The following is a 19,191-nucleotide window of genomic DNA, read 5'->3' as shown; positions in this document are numbered from 1 at the left end:
TGAGAGAGCAGACATTGCCTCAGACAGAGGTTCTGTGACTTTATTTCTGATTTTTCCTAACACGATGAAGGGACAACAGGATGTTATCCTCAGTCTCCATAACTTTAAGGCTTTTTATTTCCTCACTCTGCTCTTTCTCATCATATTTCATTTGAGACTACTCTGGAATGGGGAAGCAGGCCTCTTTCAGTGTCTTTCCAGGACATGTTTTCATGAATTGCATCTTGAGGAAAGGCTGATTACGGTTGATCTGGCAATCAAATTAGTTTTATTTAGCCAAAGAAGTCTCTCTGGTCATCCCCTCCCACCCCCCTAAGAAAACATGAATGAAATCATATATTGTTCCAAGTCATTCTATCCAAGACACTGCTACTACAATTTGAAAGTATGAACCTGGTCACTCAACTCCATTATCATTTTAAGGCAGGTATTAAGGTTCTCCAGATATTCTGTTTGTACTGTATAGCTGGGGACAAGTATGGGAAATTGGGAGTTGAGGGAGATGATGAGGCAGGATACTTACCAAGGTCCATGTTTCGAGTCCTGGGGTTGCACTGTTTGTATCCCTTGCAGCTCCGCAGCTCCATAAGCTGTACATGCAGTTGATTGAGGATATCTCGATCCAGTGTATTTACTGCATTAATCAGCTGGTGATTATAAAGAAACAAGTTATTAGAAAAAAATTTCAAGGCTATCCAGCTCCATATTATGGAAGCATTTTCTTTCATTGTCTTGTGCCAGTCCTTACCAATTTAAGTTAGTTAATCTTTTATTAGCTGTTATTGTGGTGTAAATGGAAATGGGTGCTGGGTTTGAATCTGGACTGTGAGCGGCTGTGTGACCATGGGGAAAAATGATACTTGCCCTACTTACTTTGAAAGGATTATGGGGTGTTAGAGGAGAAACACTTTGTGAACCTTAAAATAATGACAGCAGTGTGATCATTAGGACTGTTATTACATTATTCATTGCATCCACTTAACTAGGTTGGGTTCCAAACACTGGCAGTTTACTTGTAAGCACTGTAGTTTAACCATATGTGGAAGCAACCCTCTGCACTTGGAAGGTTCTATTTTGGAAGCCAGCTGTGAACAGAGGGACCATGGCACGGAGGACGGAGACAGAGTCAGGAAAACTGGATTCAAGTCCTACCCTTTGATACCACCTAGCCGCGTGGTCTGGCCAAGTCTCTTTACCTCTCAATGCCCTTGGACAACTATAGGGCCTCTCCTTGGGTATTCCCTACAGTCTTGAACCCCAGACAAACAACTGACCAGAATTTGTGTCAAGTTAGAGGAGCACAGATCTCTTGCTGGTCGTCTGGACCTCAGAAGACATCTTAACCCATCCCTCTCATTGCATAGTAGAGGACAGTAAGGCCCGGAGAGAAGTGACTTAGGCACACTCAGGTCACATATTTGTGAAGCTGGAATCAGACTGTCCCAGTTCTGAAGAACCTTGGAGGGCATCTAGGCTAACTTAAACCTATACAATATATTGGACAAGTTTTCCTTAAGCCTTGGTTTAAAGACTTCGTGAGAAGGAAACATACAACCTCCCAAGGCAACCCATTTCATTGTGGAGATTGCTAATTGTTAGAAAATTGTTCTTCACATCAAATCTAAATTGGCTTTTGCACCTTCCATCCATTGTTCCTACCTAATCTTTCCCTGAGGGGCCAGGAGGTTCATTCCCTCTTCCAAGTGACAGGCCCTCATGCCCTTGAAAACAGTAGCTGTTATGGATGCCCAGTATCCTCCAGATATGCCAGATGATCCCACCTCTTGCCCAGTCACTCACCGATCTAGTAGGTGTAAGAGGCAGGATACCTGCCTACTGAATAACTTAGGTTACTCTAAAGGTTAAGAAATTTTTCCTTAGAGACCTCTGCCTCCTGATAAATACTGTTTACATATGACACGGACTTGAAGCCCTTCCCCAGTTTGCTTCCCCTTTCTTTGGACATACTCCAGCTTATCAGTGACCTAATAAGTGGTGCTCAGAACCGAACATATTATAGCTGTGATCGTACCAGGGTAGGTTACAGGGGGACTGCAGACTGAAATCTGGGACACTGATGACTTAGATTGCAATACACTAAAACTCTCAGATATTTTCAGATTAATTATGAACCGCCCTCTAGACATTTGAGTGCTGTTTCTACCCACCTCCCAAGTTTGTGAAATTAATTTTTGAACCCAACCCTAAGATATCGATAAATGTCATCTTATCAGAGCTGGCCTAATGTCCTAGCCAAAGATATTTTCAGTTCTGATTCAGTCTTTCCTGGGACTTTGAGCTTCTGATCCATGAGCATTCAGGATCCCTGGACTTCAGACTGGTAAGCATTCACTAGTCCAGACTCAGACTCACCACACTACTTCCCAGCCATCTTCATTCATACCATGACACCAAATCTACCTCTGAAAACAGTAATAAAGCCAACACCATTCATCATGCTTCTTACCTTTCTTCAAAGTGTCATTTCAAGTGCCACCTCCTATGGGAAACTTTCCTGACCTCACCTAGTTGGAAGTGTGCTCTCTCCTCAAATTGCATTAAATTTCTCTGATGAATGTCATATCCCCTGAATAGAACGTAAACCCCCTCAGGGCAGGGTCTAGCTATTTCATTTTGTTTCTATATTGCCAACACACCTTGCACAATCTAGGTGCTTAATGAATGCTTGCTGAATTGAATCCCCAAATTTAAGAAACATTCAATTCATGCCTATCTGAATTAAACTACATAGATGTCTTGGGACCCTCCAAACTGACCATAAAGCATTGGTGTGACTCCTTTTGGGATGAGTTTGTTAGCTACCTGAGTTGGCTGTACTGCATAGGTTTCATCACCCAAGTGATGTTATTTAATTATATTTGAACCCTTCAGTGGAAAGTTGAAGCCCAGTGCTCTGCAGCACCATGATACTTCCTACTGAAAGCTACTTAATTAAAATAGGTGGGATTGATAGGACTTAAAATAGTGAATCTCATACCTGGTAGGGATCAGTGTTGAGATCAAAATATTCCAGGAAGCCCGTAGCAAATTCACAGAACAGGAAGTTGTGTGTCTCGTTGATTGTCCTCATGCACCAGTACGTATTGTTGTTGGCACTGGTACAGGCACAGAAAGGCCCCACTGCAACAACAACCACAAAAATGAGTAGTGTGGTGAGAAGAAGCATGCGGTAGAGGGCAGGGGGGACAGTCCACTTGCTGCTCTAGGAGTCTGACCCAGGAATGACAGCTTTGTGAGCCTAATCCTTACCCCTAGGTACAGAATAACGGGTTTCCTCTAGATTTTGTCCTTGGGGTTTGACCCTGGAGTCACTAAGGTATGGAACCTTCACTGGATAACTGTGGTGGAAAAGAATTCAAATGTTCTCTCCCCTTTTTGTTGCTACTCTGTCCTTGAGATGCCCCAGGATTTTTATGGTAAAAGGGAGTAAGTGTGAAGATTTTACACTAACTCTTAGTTGACCTTTGGCAAGTCATTTCCCCCCCTAGGTACCAGTTTCCTTCAGATGTTAAATAGGCACAATAATCTCATCCTTAATATCCTTTCATTCTCATTTTCTCCCCCAACTGGAAGTTGTGACTGGGAGAAACTGTGCCTCGCCCAAGGAATACAGTAAATCACTGAGTGGGGCCCTGGAAACCAGGTCTTTGAACCCCAAGCCCAGGGCGCTTTCTGTTACTTCACACAGTTATAAAGAACAAGCTTCAATCATGCATATGAAAATATGGAATAAGCTTTAAGAAACAATAAGGGGAAAAATGATTACACCCAGGACTCAAGAGGTAAAGTTGGGAGTTGACCCCCTCTGGCCTCACGTACGTGTCCACAGCGGAGCTGTCTGCCAGTGCTGGTTGTCATGGGTGAAGCAGGTGAGCCCAGGCATGCTGCAGGTATCGTTGTTCTTAAGTCTCTTGAGCAGCTTGCGGAGTTTCTTCTTTCTTTTCTGTTCTCTCAGCAGCCACACCTTGTCTTTCTCCTGCATGGCTTTCCTGGGTTCAGGAGCCCCATTGGAAGGGGGGAGAGGGAAGGGAAGGAAGATGAGAGAGAAGCCCAAGGCGTTGCCTGCCATTCAGTGTAATCCAGTCAACACAAAAGGCACTGGTGGCCTCCCTGAGCAGACTTGGAGCCTGACTATGGCTGTCTTTTGTCTTGGGATGCTTGCTACCACAGAATCTCTGAGCCAGAAGGAATCACTTAGTTCACTCCACACCTGAATTAGATTCCTTTCTACAGGAGTGGGTCAAACTCAAATAGAAAAGGGCAGGGAGGGACAGACATGACTGTCTCTGAGGCTGCATATTGACTCAGAACATTATCTATGTTCTACTGCATTTTTACTTCTTTTGATAAATATTCCCCAGTTACATTTTGATCTGATTTCTAGCTGCACTGAGGAGTATCAAGGTTTTCATGTCTTGGCACTTCTGTCTTACATCTGACAAGTGGTCATTCAAAGATCTTTCTATAGTGGGGAACCAGCTAATTCTCTGAGTTAGGGATTACACAAGAATATCCCCATTTTATAGATGAGGAAACTCAAGTTTAGAGAAGTTAGATGCTTTGCCTATGGTTACCACAGCAAGTAGGTGTCACCTCAAGTGGCCTGTCTCACTTCTGGATTAGCTCCAGCTGGAGATCAGAAGTGAAAGGTATTGTGGGAATTATCTTCTGATAGAAGAAGAAACTAAGTCCTAGAAAGGTATTGATGTAAAATGACACAAAAGAACTAGAATTACATAGTTCCTACCAACTACAATTGGCATTTGAAAGAACCCAAGTAGAATGCCCTCTTTCTCCACTCAATCCTGTCCTCAGATTTATATCAGCACATGTTTTTTACTTCCTTTTCCATGAGTGCTAACATTTTGGAAAGTTGCAACCATTTTTCAGTCAACCAACCCCAGACCTCTTTTATGGGCCTGTGAAGGAAATCCTGAACTTGAGTTGAAGGGGATGTTAGTTACTGAGAGCATTCAGTCTCTCCTGGAATCCCAACAATGGGTTTTTCTTTCAAGATGAATCCCTATGGAATGCAGGATAGGAAACATCATGGGATATTCTTTAGGGAGGAACAAGGTCAGATCACTTCTCCTTTTTAAGAAGTAAGGTGGGGCTAGAATGGATGCCTTCTACTACAATCCTTCCCATGGAAACCAGCTTGGAATTCTCCCTATTTCTCAGAGGCAGTAGGTCTGGGTTCCAAAGTGTCTCCCAGAGCCAGCTACCACTTACTTGAAAGGATGCAGCATGGAGCTTTTGTGCTTGACTCTGCCCTTGTGTTTAGCCTGGTAGCTGGAAAACAGAATTTGTACTTAAAAGCTGCTACACTTAACAGAGCACTATATCCCACTGTCCACACCCCATGATTTTTGCTAGGCTGGGTCAGCCTTTGGACCCAAACCCATGTACACCTGTGTATCAGGTATATATAGGAATAACTTCCCAAAGTCTAATCCAGCCCAACAAATCATTAGCAAGTCTTTTATTGAAGTGCTTTAGTGAAAGGGAATTCATGAACTCTAAAGTATTTTGGGGGAGTTCTAATTGTTCCGAAGTTTTCTTTATCTCAAGGCAAGCCTAAACTGGTCTTAAATGGCTACCCATCACTCCCATGTCTGTTCTCTGGTGCCCAGAAAAACAAGTCTATTCCATATGATACTCCTTTGAAAAGCCTGAAAGTAGCTATCAAGTGATCTCTGAGGCTTTCTTCTCCAGCCTTACCTATCAAGTGATCTTTGTGGCTTCCTTCTCTAGCCTAAACCAACCCCTGTTCATCAAATTGATCCTTGAAGGCATTGCACTTGCAGCCTTTCATTATCCTATTTGCCTTCAGGATACTTTCCAGTTTATCAATGTCTTTCCCCAAACGTAGCCCTTAGAATACAAAACTCTAGATGTTGTCTGGCTGGGAAAGAGTACTGGGGGTGGGGTAGAGTATCACCTTCTGCTTGAACACTGCACCTCTTTAATTTTCATTTGGCTGACACATTAAATACTGACATATACTGAGCTTGCAGTCTATCAAAAGAGAAACCAACATCTTTGTCCAACATGTTGTAAAGCCATGCTCTCCCCTGTTTCCCATCTTGGACCCAAGATTACTAAATTACTAAACTTCATCTAATGAGATTCAGCCCTGAATCTGTTTGAGTCCTGATCTGTGTTATCCAGCACCTTAGAGCTTTTCCTCCCCCAGCTTTGTGTCATTTGTAAGTTCGATAAGCAAGCCATCTCTGCCTTTATCCAAGTCACTGAGTAAGCAGTAAGATAGCACAAGGCCAAACAGAGATCCCTGGGGGTCTTTCATTGGAGACCTCCTTTGAGGATATGATACGATAGGAAACCATTAAGGACTCCCTTTTGTATCCAGCCATCCACTAACATAGTAATATAGGATGGATGGTTGCGTGTGTGTGTGTGTACTGCCACCGCCACTGCCACTGTATTCACTAGATGGCAATGTCCTTACAATCCCCAAGAGTTTGTTTTTTTTATTTTGTAATTTTTAAAAAAATTTTTGAAACCCGACAGGTAATTGATATTAACCTAGAGCTCAAGCAGTGAATTTTCCTAAATCTGATTAAAAAAAAAACAACCCAGCAAACTCATTCCTGTCTGGCTTTCACAGAAATAATAGTTAATTTCAGCCCCAGTTTTCTGGAATCAGGGTTCCATGCATAGGGGAAATTCTACTTCTTCAAAAGGAAAAAGCAATCCATGGTCTAAATGGGAAGTACATTATCCCAGTAATCAGAAGACTGGGACTTCAGTCTGGGCTCTCTTACTAGCTGAAAGGAATCATTTCCTCCAGCCCACTGAGGTCTTCTAAGCCTTCTACACTAAGATTCCCTTCAGGTTCCTAGTATTTAGTCTTTCCTAGAACTGAGATCACAGTGACCTCTAGTGGTGCTGATCATATATTGCAAAATCACAACCAGCTTCTGGATGGCAGCTCTCTGATGGGATTGTAAAACAGCTGAAAGGTCCCTTAGGCCTAAATGTCCAATAACTCATGCACTGATATCATGTTTTATGACTTACAAAGTACTTTCCTCTAACCCACTCAGTGAGGCAGATGTTTCTTGGGGCTTGATGTGATCTGGTTTGGCTGCTTAAGATATGCAGATTAGTTTGGGGCTAGATAGGGTTCATCAAATTTGAGAGCTATCCTCTTGCGGGGTGGGTAGGTGATGATAGCTATAGCTTATGTCCATTTATTGTGACAGTCAAGGCAGGGAACCTGTGGTGCCAGGCTGGACAGCATGAACTTCACCCCAAGACAGATGGCTGTCCTATGTAGGCAAAGATGTGTGGAGAACACTTTTCTCAGGCTTCCTTCCCAAACTTAGATCACTTTGCATAGTGACTCAAATCTGTGGCTTTGGGGGCCAATTTCTAATTCACCTAAGCTAGAAGCTTTGTCACATGCCAGTCAGCTATGTCCTTCTAGGACAAGCTGTCCCCAAAGGTTGTTTTTCTTATGCCATCTGCTTCCCATCAGCCAGAGCCTGGGGTGCTATTTGGAGGTGGTAAGGTTGCTCAGAAGCTATCACACAAATCTGGTACATGTTGAAGACTTTTAATTGCTGGGAATCCTTTATCCTGCCCCATCAAGTGAGTACAGGGGCCAGTCCCTAACTAAAAGGGAGAAGGGTTCTCAGCTTGGTCATTCAAAAAACTGGCTCTCCTTATTTCCAGACAAGGCTGCATCCAACAATATTTACGACTTTAAAGTTCGTTGCCTGCCCTTCCCTTGGCATCCCCCTGACTGTGCCCAATAGCTTCAAAGCCCAGAATGCCTCAAGACTGTGTGGCTGCCTCCTACCTCATCTTATCGCAGTCACATTCTTCAGGTCTCTTCTTCTTCAGATGACCCCGGACTTCTCGAAGATTCTTAATCTTGTTTTGGAGTGTTTCAATCTGAGGAAAGGAAAGACCGCTGGAGACCAGAGACCCATAAACCTGAGGCTGACGCCTCCTACAAAGAGCTCCTTAGCCCTGGACCTCAGCAGTCCCTCCACTGCCACACATAAAAATGGACATTATTTAAAGACAGCTTCAAAGTTAGGTTTCTGCTTAGGGTTAGGCAAAAAGGGGCTGTCCTTGGTCAGAATTGTGAAATGCGCTGGCCATCTCCAGAGGTCACTTCAGCCTTCTTCCTGACTTTAAGAAGGACAAGTCCCTTTTGCCAGAGGAGAGGATCTAAGAATTCTTAGAGATGGTAAGCTATCCTACCTCCCAATCATGATTAAAGAATGTCAAAGCTGGAAGGAATCTAAAGATTGAGTCCACTCCCTTCATATTATAGAAGAAAAACTGAAGCCGAAGAGGAAGAAGTTACCTGCCCAAGGTCTTACACCTAGTAAGTGTTGGGGCTGAGATCTGAGCTCAAACCTTATGACTCCAAGTCTAATGTTCTTCTAGATGCTGAGATGATTTTTCTAAAGTGCAAACCGATATTACTCTTCTATTCAATAAATTCCAGTGCTCCCTATTTTCTACAAGATAAAAAAAGTACACTCCTCTGGCTTTAAAATCCCTTCCCCAGCTTCACCCCATGGTATATTTCTAGCCTCATTTTACCTTACTCCCCTTCCCACACTATTGTGATAGCCAACTACTTGGTCTCTTTCCGCTCCAATCCATCCTCCCCACTCAGTTGTCACATTCATCTTCCTAATGCGCAAGTCTGACCAGGCCACCTCCCTATTCAGTAAACATTAGGCCCTCTATTGCTTCCAGGATGAAATAGTCTGGCTCTCTCTAATCCGGCCTCATCCAAGTTCTCTTCCACCTTCACCTTTCTACCTTCTTGTGCTACGTTACCGGTGATCAGAGACACCATCTCCCCGCTCTGGGCATTTTCACTGGCTGTCACCCATGCCTGGAACCCTCCACCCTTCTTAGATCCACTTCTGGCTTCCTTGGCCTCCCTTAAATCTAACTAAAGTTCTACCTTCTGCAAGAAGGCTTTCCTGATCCTCCTTCATGCTGGTGCCTTCCCTCTATATTTCTGCTCCGTACTTATCTGTTTGCATGGCGTCTTCTCCCATTAGACTGTGGGTCCTGGAGCCCTGGACTGTTTTTTGTTTGTTTTTCCCCTTTCTTTGTGTCCCCAGTATTCAGCTCGGTGCTTGGCACATAAAAGATGTCAAAAATGATGGGGTCTATGATTCTGCCCAGTCAGGCCTCTCTTTGTTCTTCACACACAGTACTCCTCGCCTCCGGACCCCCTTCCTCCTCCCCTGTGCTTCCTTTCAGACTCAGTTCTCCAGCACTACCTTCTACCTGAAACCTCTTCTAATCCCTCCAACTGCTACTAATCCCTCTTAACCTCGTTTTTATATTTCTTTTGCATTTATTTCATACATACAGTCCCGTGCTGTATATGTACGTGTCTTCCCTGACAGACTCTCCCTTCCTTGAGATCAAAGTCTCATTTTTGGTCTTTGTAGCCTGAGTTGCTGGCCCATAGTTGGTGCCTAATAAATAATTGATTAAATAGTTTATTATTACTATACTATGTGAGTTTTCCCACCTTATTTCTCTTAGTTCACTCAGCAGATAGAGTACCAAGGCTGAAGTGAGAAAGGGCTGAGTTCAAAAAATTCCCTTTGTTCTGTGAAGCTCAGATTCAGCCAAAGGGCCACACTTGAGAACCTAGAGGGTCACATATAGCCTCGAGGCCACAGATTCCCCACCCCTGCCTCAGACATTTATTAGCTATCTGACCCTGGGTGAGTCACCGGGCCTGCCTCAGTTTCCTCAAATGTAAAATGGAGATAATAGCACCTACCTCTGAGGGTTGTTGTGAGAATGAAATGAGGCAATATCCTAATGTGCTGAGCACAATGCCAGCTGCATGATAAATGCCTGTCATCCTCCCTTCCCACCCCACCCCCCATCCTATTCTTTAAAAACTTCCATGCCTCCCTCTTACCACCTTCTCCAGCTGGTAGCTCTTTGGGGAAAAGTGTGGCCATTTCTTCCTTTTGAGGTCTGACGATCCTCCAGCAGCCACCCTTTCATCATCCCATTCTCTGTGGTCCACGGATAGGACCACAGATAGCCCTGCTTTGGAGTCAGGAGGAGCCTCGATGACTGAGCCGAGGGGCCACTCACCTCATGGTCAATGTGTAGCTTGTGGTCTTTCCAGGCCTGCAGTGACTTATACAGGTCTAAGTCACATTGGACAGTGTCATTTTCCAGGATGTAGCACCTGTCCAAGTTGTGGAGGAAAGAGACTATATCACTGAATGGACTTTGGGACTTGCGTATTTTAAAGCTTCTGATGAGTGCTCAGTGTCAGTCTGTCAGTCCCTCCTTGCCCTCAGACACCCACATAGATAGCCATCTCTTCCCATTGGTTGCAGAGCTAGCACTCAGCGGGGTGGTCTTGGAACCAGCCTCACCTGTGGGTTACTTTGATGAGGTTGGGGGCCATGTACTCCTGAAGGTCCCCAGTGCCGCTGAACTCGCTGCCACCATCCTGGTCCTCCTGGTCCTCAGGGGCCCCTTCGGTTTCCAGCCTGTGCCGCTTGGTGATATTCCGAGGCTGTAGTCCCATGCTGTAAAGCTCCCCATCCAACTCAATGGACACAGAACGGATCGAGCGGTTCCGGATATAACTGGCCTTGTATTCTGCAAAGTGAATATGTCTCTGCAGTCCTTCTCAGGACCAGTCTGTTCATCCTCTTCCCTCCTTCCTGGGCCAGAAACCTTTGTCATTTTTTTACCTCCTTTTTACCCATCCTCATTTTACAGGGAAGGAAAGTGAGACCCAGAGGAGTGACTAAGTAACAGCACTTGGATTTAAAATGAGGTCCAATCCAGTGCTCTTTGTCACGTCTATTGGACCATTTCCCCCTCCACATCCTCAAGCTTACTTTTCCTTCCTTCCAAGTCTGCCTCATCCTAAGTCCAACATGATTAGGCAAGTAAGGCAGCATTCCTTCCAACAGTTAACAGACAGAATAAAACAGGCTTGTTTTTTAAAATAGCAGTAACAAAACTAGGAATCAAATTCCACAACCATAGAATTTTGGGGGGGTCTTGAAAATCATTGAGTTCGTTGAACCTGTATTGTAAGAGAAACACATGGGACCCTGATGGTAGAAGAGCCTCACGTGGAGCCCCATTCTGGTCTTCCCAGCTACTAATTCCTTCCCCTTTTAGGTTACCTACTATCTGCTCCATATTCATCTTGCATGTACCCAGTCCTTGATATGTTACATTCTCCCATTAGAATATGTGTTCCTTGAGCTCAGGGACATAGTAGGTGCTTAATAAATGTTTGTTGACTGACTGACTGTTCAAAGTTCCACAACAAGCTAGTGACTAAGCTGAGCACAGAATCCAGGCCTCCATGTTGTTCACCTTCTTGTTCCTTGTTTCCCTAAGTTTCTGAAGGTTAGTAACCATCTCTTTCTTTTTGCATGGAGTTGGCCTACATAAGGTAGGGGGTAGGGAGGAAGCTTGAGAAGTACTTTGGAAGGAGTCCTAGGAAATTGATTTAAAAAATCTGTACCCTATACTCTTCACATGTCCCCTTCTCCCAACTCCCCTGGCCTGGAGTGGAAACTATCCAGGGAGTTTTGTGTTTTGTCTATAGGGGCTAATGAAAAGTGAGATAAATGAATAAAGAAATATTTATTTAGCATTTATTATGTGCAACACATACAAAGGAGAGACAGTCTTTTCCTTTAAGGATTGCATATTTTGAGAGAGGGATAGGGGATGGTGCCTGGGAAAAATATTTTGGTTTGGAAAGTCATGGGTATAGATGGTAAGCAGAGCCCTAGGGCAACCAGTTGGTATGCCTTTTCTAGAAATAATGGTAGGGTTGATTTAATTGCTACTTCCAGTTACCAAGAAATGAAAAGGTGGAGGTGGGAAGGAAGAATGGGCTATTGCAAGAAGATGGCATGGTTAAGCATGGTTGGTTGGCCAGGGCCAGACAGAAAGAGTGAGCTCTCAATGACTGCACAGAACAACCCCATCCCAGGGGAGAAGCCAGTCAGAGGGCGCAATACAAAGAATTCAGACCCAGAAACCTCCAGCCTCTGAGTGGCCTCCCTCTGCTCACCCCCACACAGTTCTTTTATGTAGCTGTCTCCTGCCACCAAGTCCCTGAAGGAGCCCTCATTCACAGTGAAGCTGCTGTCAGAGGGGGTCTGGTGATGATGATTCATACATGGACCCTGGACCCTGGCTCTGACAGGAACAAAGACCCGAGTTGTATGTCCCATTAACTCTCTGAGAACCCCCATCACTCAGCCTCTGACACTCTGGGTCCCTGATGAAGCAGCTTTGCTCCTTTGTCAGGTGGCTGAGCCCGAATCTTCCCTCGGACTTCCAGCTGGCAGGTGGTTTAACCTCTGGGCTTGACTGTAGTGGGCCTGGTATAATAAGTCTGTCCCCTGATAGAATGTAAGTTCCCTGAAGTAAAGACCTCCCGTCCCCCCCTTTTTTCTTTTTTTGGCCTTCGTATCCCCATGGCATGGGGTAGAGACACTGAATAAGTCCATGCTGGTCAACTGCCAAGAAATAGATGAATTGTTAGAGATCTTCCAGTCCAGTTCATTCATATTAGAGATGAAGTAACTGGGATCCAATTGGGTTCAATGACTTGCCCAAGGTCTCTTATCACAATGTTTATTAACATCAACCCTAGGTGTAATTTCTAGTCACAAGGTTATGTATGTCATCAGGATCCATCCACAAATATTTTAAGTGCTCACCGTGTACCTAGAGCTCAGGTTCTCTATCGACATATGATGTATTCCCGTCTTGCCTTTCAGAGATGACTGCAGTCTCATACTATCCTCTCCACCCTGATCCTTTCCTCAAACATCACACTCTCTCTGTGGCCTAGCTGCCCAAGTATTTTCCTGCCTTACTTCTGGGACCTTTCTGTTTTGCTCCCTTCCTCCCTCCTTCCTTCCAGTGGTTTGCATTTCCTTTTCCAGCTCATTTTACAGATGAGGAAAATGAGGCAAACAGGGTTAAGTGACTTGCCCAGGGTCACACAGCTAGGAAGTGTCTGAGGCCAGATTTGAACTCAGGTCCTCCTGACTCCAGGGCTGGTGCTCTATCCACTGTACTACCCAGCTGCCCCTGGATGACTTCTTTCAAGATTTAGCTCAAATTCCACCTTTCGTCAGGAGGCCTTTCCTGGTTTTCCCCGTAGCTACTAAGCTTTCTTTTCTGAGATAACCTGCATATACACACACACACACACACATACATATATCTTGTATTTCCATGTCATCTCTCCTCCTCCACCCCCTTCCATCCCCCACATATACATCTCAAGAGGGCAAGGATTGTTTTTGTCTCTCTTTGCATCCACTTGGCACAGTGTACAGAGCACCTTGTAAATGCTTAATGCTTGGAGGCTGGTAGACTAACTACTGAACTGTTATTGGGACAGTGAGAGTCATGATCACAGGAGTGGAGAAGGGTTTGCTTGGAATCATCCACACTCTCCCCTGGATTCCCCTCTTCCCTGAGGGACCTACGCTAGTGAGCCTGGTGCATGGCCTGGGAAGAGGACACCGAAAATAGACCCCAGGAAGGTTCTCCAAATCTTTCTCGATCAAGGACTAAATTTTTACAATGAAAACAGAGGGACTTTAGTGAAATTTATTTGCACAGCCATGCAGCAAAACTGGGATTTGATCTATGTTTCTTTCCTATTCACTGGACCTACTCAGGCCAGATGAATATTTTTAACTGACAAGTCTGACCATATCAGTCCACACTGCCATTGTGACAGTGAAAAGTGCACTGGATTTGGAGTCACAGGTCTTGGGTTTGAATTCTGGCTTTGCTACTGTGTGGCAGTGAGCAAGTACTTCAAGGTTTCCCGTCTACAAAAAGGAGGAGACTCAATTAGAACCCACTCTGCTCTAAATTTTACAAACCCAATGGAAAGGGGCCTTGCTTCATAATATCTGTAACAAATTGGGGTTGGGGGGGGGGGGCGGCGAAAGAGTCTCAGGTGCTTCCCTCCTCCTTAAAATAATAGATTTGGAGCTGGAGGGGACCTTGGAGACCACAAAGTCTAACACCTCATTTTACAGATAAGGAAAGTGAGGCCAACAGAAATTAAGTGATTTGCTCCAGGGTCACAGTGTTTGAGTCAGGATTTGAACTCTGTGCCTTCCCTGACTCCAAATCCAGAAGTCTATTCCTCTGCACAACCTGCTACTTAAGCACTTAATAATTTTTCTGTTCACTGAATTAACTAGGTGATCACTAAGTCTCCTTCTAATTCCAGATTTCATGATCCTCATTGGCATTCAGAGCCCTCCACAAACTGGCTTCCATCCTATCTCACCAGCCAACCTCATATCACTTCCCCTTGAATACACTTATGTTTTAGCCAAACTGGATCAGCTGCCACCCCCTGAACACGTCTACACTCACTTCTCAAAGCTTCACTTATTGGGGACCTGCTGGGGGCTCTGCCTAAGAAAGTCAACCCTTGGGTTACTAGGAATATTTTTTTTCTTTGCAGTTTTTTAAAGAGGAAAAAAAAGCTTAATTGAGTTCCAAGTTCTCATATTATTTAAAGATTATCTACCATGCTGCGCTCTTAAAAGAGAGTGTGGTGCTGTGTAATTCAATCTTGGAACCAATAATTTTATTCACCTAGAAAAATTAGCTTAGTAGTTAGTAACCAGCCTGTGAGGAAATATAATGGGGGGGAAATCAATTTGAAGCCACTGTCTTGAAGCGTGTGCCAGGTCATTATGGAGAAAGACTAATCTGCTAAATAATCAAGGACCTGTGTTTGTGGGATGAGAAGCAAGAAACACAGTTGAGAAGTGATGGCTGGTAGCTGTTGCCTGCTGCTTCAAATGGGCACATTTATCTGAGCCAGAGCAGAGTTAGGGGCAGGCCTGGGTTTGGGAGGGAAACAGGCCAACTGTCCTAGAGAATTTGGATTTCACCTTCCTGATGTGGCACACCTGGGGCAGTGAAGATGAGAACTGTTGTTGCTGGTAAGTCATTTTTCAGTCGTGTCTGACTGACCCCATTTGGGTTTTTCTTGGCAGAGATCCTGGAGGGGTTTGCCATTTTCTTCTCCAGCTCATTTATAGATGAGGAAACTGAGGCAAACAGGATTAAGTGGCTTGCCCAGGGTCACACAGCTACTAGGTGTGTGAGGCTGGATTTGAACTCATGAAGATGAGTTTTCCTGATTTCAAGCCCAGTGCTCTATCACTGGACCACCTAGCTGCCCAGAGAACTATCCTTAAATATAAGTAAGACATCTAAGGCCTAATCCCACAAGGAGCTACTTGTTTGGGCTGATGACATGTTCATTCTGATGAAGAGCCAATGCTAATTAGAGGAGCATCATAAAATTTAGAACTGGAATGACCTTATAGATTATCTGGTCCTAAACCCCTTAGAGGAGAAAACTACAGATCAGGGAGGTTAAGTAAGTTGCCCGAGGTTATACAGCAATAAGTAGGGGAGAATGGATTTGAACTCTGAAAACTATGTTCACTGCTGACTTCTCAAGTCTGCCCCATCTCCATCCCCCTCTCCAGGCCTCCCCTGGAGGTATCGTCTTCTAAAATGCCCAGCACACATATCCCCAATGACCCCCGCGCTCCAGGAGTCAAGGAACCTAAGTGACAGTCCAAGCTCTGCTAGTACAAGGTCGCCATAGAGATTTGGGCAAGTTATTTAAACTTTTCGGAATTATTTTATTCCTCTGTAAAGGAGGAGACTGGATTTAAGGCACTTTTCCATCATGGCACTATATTCTCAAGTTCCCCTTGGCCCTGATGTTCTGTTCCAGCTCTGACCTTCTGTGTTCTAAGGGCCCTCCCAGCCCTGACCTTCTGTGTTCTAAGGGCCCTCCCAGCTCTGACCTTCTATGTTCTAAGGGCCCTCCCAGCTCTGACCTTCTGTGTTCTAAACTCTCTCCCAACTCAGACAATTTGGGATTCTGTGGTTCTGAAGTAGCTGAGCTATTGCAATGCAGCAGATGCTGGATAGCAGAAAATACCATGTGTGTGTGACTAGAACACAGCGTGCTAAACCCTGAAGGTGAAGTGATCCACACCCCCTGGTCCTATGAACCTGTAAACCCTTGTTCTTTCCTTCTAGGGGCACCAGTTCCTGCTGGGGGGGTAGGTGGGCTAACTGGCCAAACCCCAGGGGTGCACCTTCCTCCCACCCCCCACTGCACTTTCTGTAGCAGCAGAAAGCCAGAGGAAACGTTCCCCTTCCTCATGTGGCCCCTGACACTTACTTTTCTTGGAGAAGAGCTTTTTCCTCCTCCCAACAGGGCTGAGCTTGTACTCATTGTCCTCACAGGTACAGCCCTCGGTGCTGCCCTTGTAGTATTTGGGCACGAGGTTGGAGAAGCCTTTGGCGCTGCTGCTGCTGGCCCCCAGTCTCAGGGGTCCTTTACATTTGTGAAGCTTGAGTTTCCCGGAGGCATCCTCCACACACTGCCACTTCTGCAAGACGAGGGGTCCTCATCAGTACCCAGGAGATGGATGTGTGTATATGTGAGAGAGCGTGTATGCGTGTCTATTGGGTGGGGGGCTCTGAAAAACTGTTTGGCCATGAGCCTGGCCAGAATAGGGGGTAAGTACTGAAGAGAAACAGAGATCAGGCGGCAAACAGGCCTTGAAAGCCACCTGACGGGTTTATCACGAGACTGGGCATATAGTAGGTGCTCAGCAAGCCCTTTTCGGTTACACTTTTTCTAGATGCTGTAACATCCACAGAGGAGAGAGGCCACTAAGAGAGCAGAACAGGGAGCACGGGCTTCGGCGCAGCTCGCCTCTGTCCCCTTGTATGACTCTGGGCAGAGTGCTTTCCTCCTCCTTCCGTTCTTTGCTCTGACGGGGCTCAGCTGAGATAATGGTTATAAAGCAATTTGGAAGCGACCACAGAACTGCCTTAGAATCGCCAGCCTCGCCCTCTGCTCTTCAGTGGAAGGGAAGTCATTCCAAGAGTCTCCTCGCCCCACCGAAGCCCCAGGGCCTGGCTGCCCGTCTGTGCCCTCACCTGTCCCAGCTGCTCACAAGCTGTCTGGTACTCTGCTCGCTGGCACAGATCCTTCACACGCTGGTGTTTGGGCAAGAAGTTTTCCTCTTGGGCATCCACCTTCTCATTATCTCTTTTATGAAGCAGTTTTCTATAAAGAAGAGAAATCACAGAGAATTAGACCTGGCAAGGACCTTAGAACACAAGATTTCAGTGCTGCTAGGCCGTCTTAGAAGACAGAATGTCAGGGCTGGGAGGGCCCCTAGGACACAGCCATTGCTGGGAGATCTGCTAGAAGGGACCTTAAAGACTAGTTAGTCCAACCTTCTCATTTCACAGCTGAAACAGAAAAGAGAAGTAATTTGTCCAAGCTCACACAGTGATTTAGTTCTCCCAGAACTGTCTGCAACGTCTGCCTCATACATACAAATCTTCCTCTGCATCTCAGGCTCAAGGGAAAATTGTCATTTTGATGGAAGTTAGGAAAAAAAAAAAATTTTTTCTTCTAAATGTAAGACCTCAGATCAACCAAGTTCTAAGCCACCCTCTACAGCCACCATAGGGCTCCCTTCCAGGCTCCCTCCACACTAACCTCCTTGTTCCTTCCCTTTTAGTCACACACACACAGACACACAGACACAGACACAGACACAGACACACAGACACACAGACACACACACAGACACAGACACACAGACACAGACACACACACACAGACACAGACACACACACACACACACACACACACACACACACACACACGACACCCTGGGACAGCTCCCCCTGAGGCCAAACCCCCATGGACTATGAGAAAGACCAGAATTCACTCCTCAATGATTAACACACTGCCACTCCCTTATACTCACCCCACCTCAGCCACTCGGATCCTGGCTTGCCTTGCTTGTAGACCATCCTCATCCCCTCTCCCTTCTTTCCATTCCCCTTTTCCCAGAGCACCCTGTCCCTTCCCTGTGCACATCTGAGACCTCTTCTTTTTGTCCTCTGTTCTTCTTGCATTCCCTGACACCTGGTGTCCTCCCGGTGACAGCTGCTTTGACCACTCTTTCTGGCCCTCATTCCTCCCTACCTCTTGACCCTCACTGGTCATAGTGACTCTCCTCCTATCATTATCACTCAGTAACCTCTCTTCCTTCTGAGGTTCATTCAGTTCATATTTATCACCCAATCAAGATTCTTGTAGCTATCTTTAGACCTCCAGGATATTCCTTCCTTCCTCAGTGAGTCTCTGCCCTCCCACGAGGAGACTTTAGAACACTCACTGATATACCTCAGCTTCCTAAATCCCCACAAACCCATCTCCTACGACTTCCTCCTCCACTCCACCATAGATCCACATGGAGATGTTCATTCTCTTGTTCTTGGCGTCACAAATGTACCACTTTCATGGTCATGAACTTGGAAAATCCTTTATCTGATGGTAGTCTGCTGTCCCTCCACCTGTCCTCCTGTCTTGAATTCCAAATCCCATTCTTCAGCCACAAGCAGACCCTTCCATCCCTCCAGCCGTCAGCTCTTTCTCAGGCCGTCATCACCCTTTTTGCATCTGGATGCCTAGGTGATCTCCTGTCTATTTTAATGCCACATCCTATGGCATTTGTCACCCCATCTAATTTCAATTTCTAACTAGCTCTGGGAACAGTAATCAATCTCATGCTGCCATTACTGGAGTGTATGTCAGTCAAGTAGCCTACAGCTCTGCTCACCAGCCCCTCAAGTGGACCCTCAATGTGCAAAGTCTCATTTTACACCTCGATGTTAAAACGCCCTTTCCTTGGCTACCACTCTTTTGTGTTGTTTTTCCCTTTAGAATAAATGCATTTTTGGGGGGTGGGGAGTGTCTTACTTTTTGTATTTACATCTTGGTACTTATCAGTGTGCCTGGCACATTCTAAGAACTTAATACACCATTCATTCATTCACTTAACCCCAACTGCCTCATCCTGGGTCATCTCCAGTCATCCTGATGAATATCTGGTCACTGGATTCAGATGGCTCTGGAGGAGAAGTGAGGCTGGTGACCTGCACAGCCCTCCCTCACTCAAAACAAAGTCAAGTGCAAGTCATGTCATCATTTCTCTGATGGCATGGTCTTCTTCGGCAACGAAGGACAAACACACACACCTTTCATGC

At 45.4% G+C, this 19,191-nt stretch overlaps 1 protein-coding gene across 4 annotated transcripts in view; it reads right to left on the bottom strand.

Moving 5' to 3' along the window:
- Positions 1-19,191, bottom strand: part of SULF2 (sulfatase 2) — a 135,415-nt gene that overhangs the window by 3,550 nt on the left and 112,674 nt on the right. For all 4 annotated transcript variants that reach the window (XM_072633635.1, XM_072633634.1, XM_072633636.1 and 1 more), the window contains 9 exons: positions 17,062-17,191; positions 16,295-16,505; positions 10,434-10,662; positions 10,144-10,240; positions 7,847-7,941; positions 5,254-5,313; positions 3,841-4,010; positions 2,999-3,141; positions 524-647 (listed from right to left, as the gene is read on the bottom strand). In XM_072633635.1, the coding sequence (XP_072489736.1) occupies positions 524-647; positions 2,999-3,141; positions 3,841-4,010; positions 5,254-5,313; positions 7,847-7,941; positions 10,144-10,240; positions 10,434-10,662; positions 16,295-16,505; positions 17,062-17,191 (1,259 nt within the window). The remainder of the gene's footprint in view (positions 1-523; positions 648-2,998; positions 3,142-3,840; positions 4,011-5,253; positions 5,314-7,846; positions 7,942-10,143; positions 10,241-10,433; positions 10,663-16,294; positions 16,506-17,061; positions 17,192-19,191) is intronic.

The sequence above is a fragment of the Notamacropus eugenii genome, chromosome 1, assembly GCF_028372415.1.
Source record: "Notamacropus eugenii isolate mMacEug1 chromosome 1, mMacEug1.pri_v2, whole genome shotgun sequence".
Lineage (NCBI taxonomy): Eukaryota > Metazoa > Chordata > Mammalia > Diprotodontia > Macropodidae > Notamacropus > Notamacropus eugenii.
Note: the sequence above shows the minus strand (reverse complement) of the source record. Positions and strands in the feature narration are given on the sequence as shown.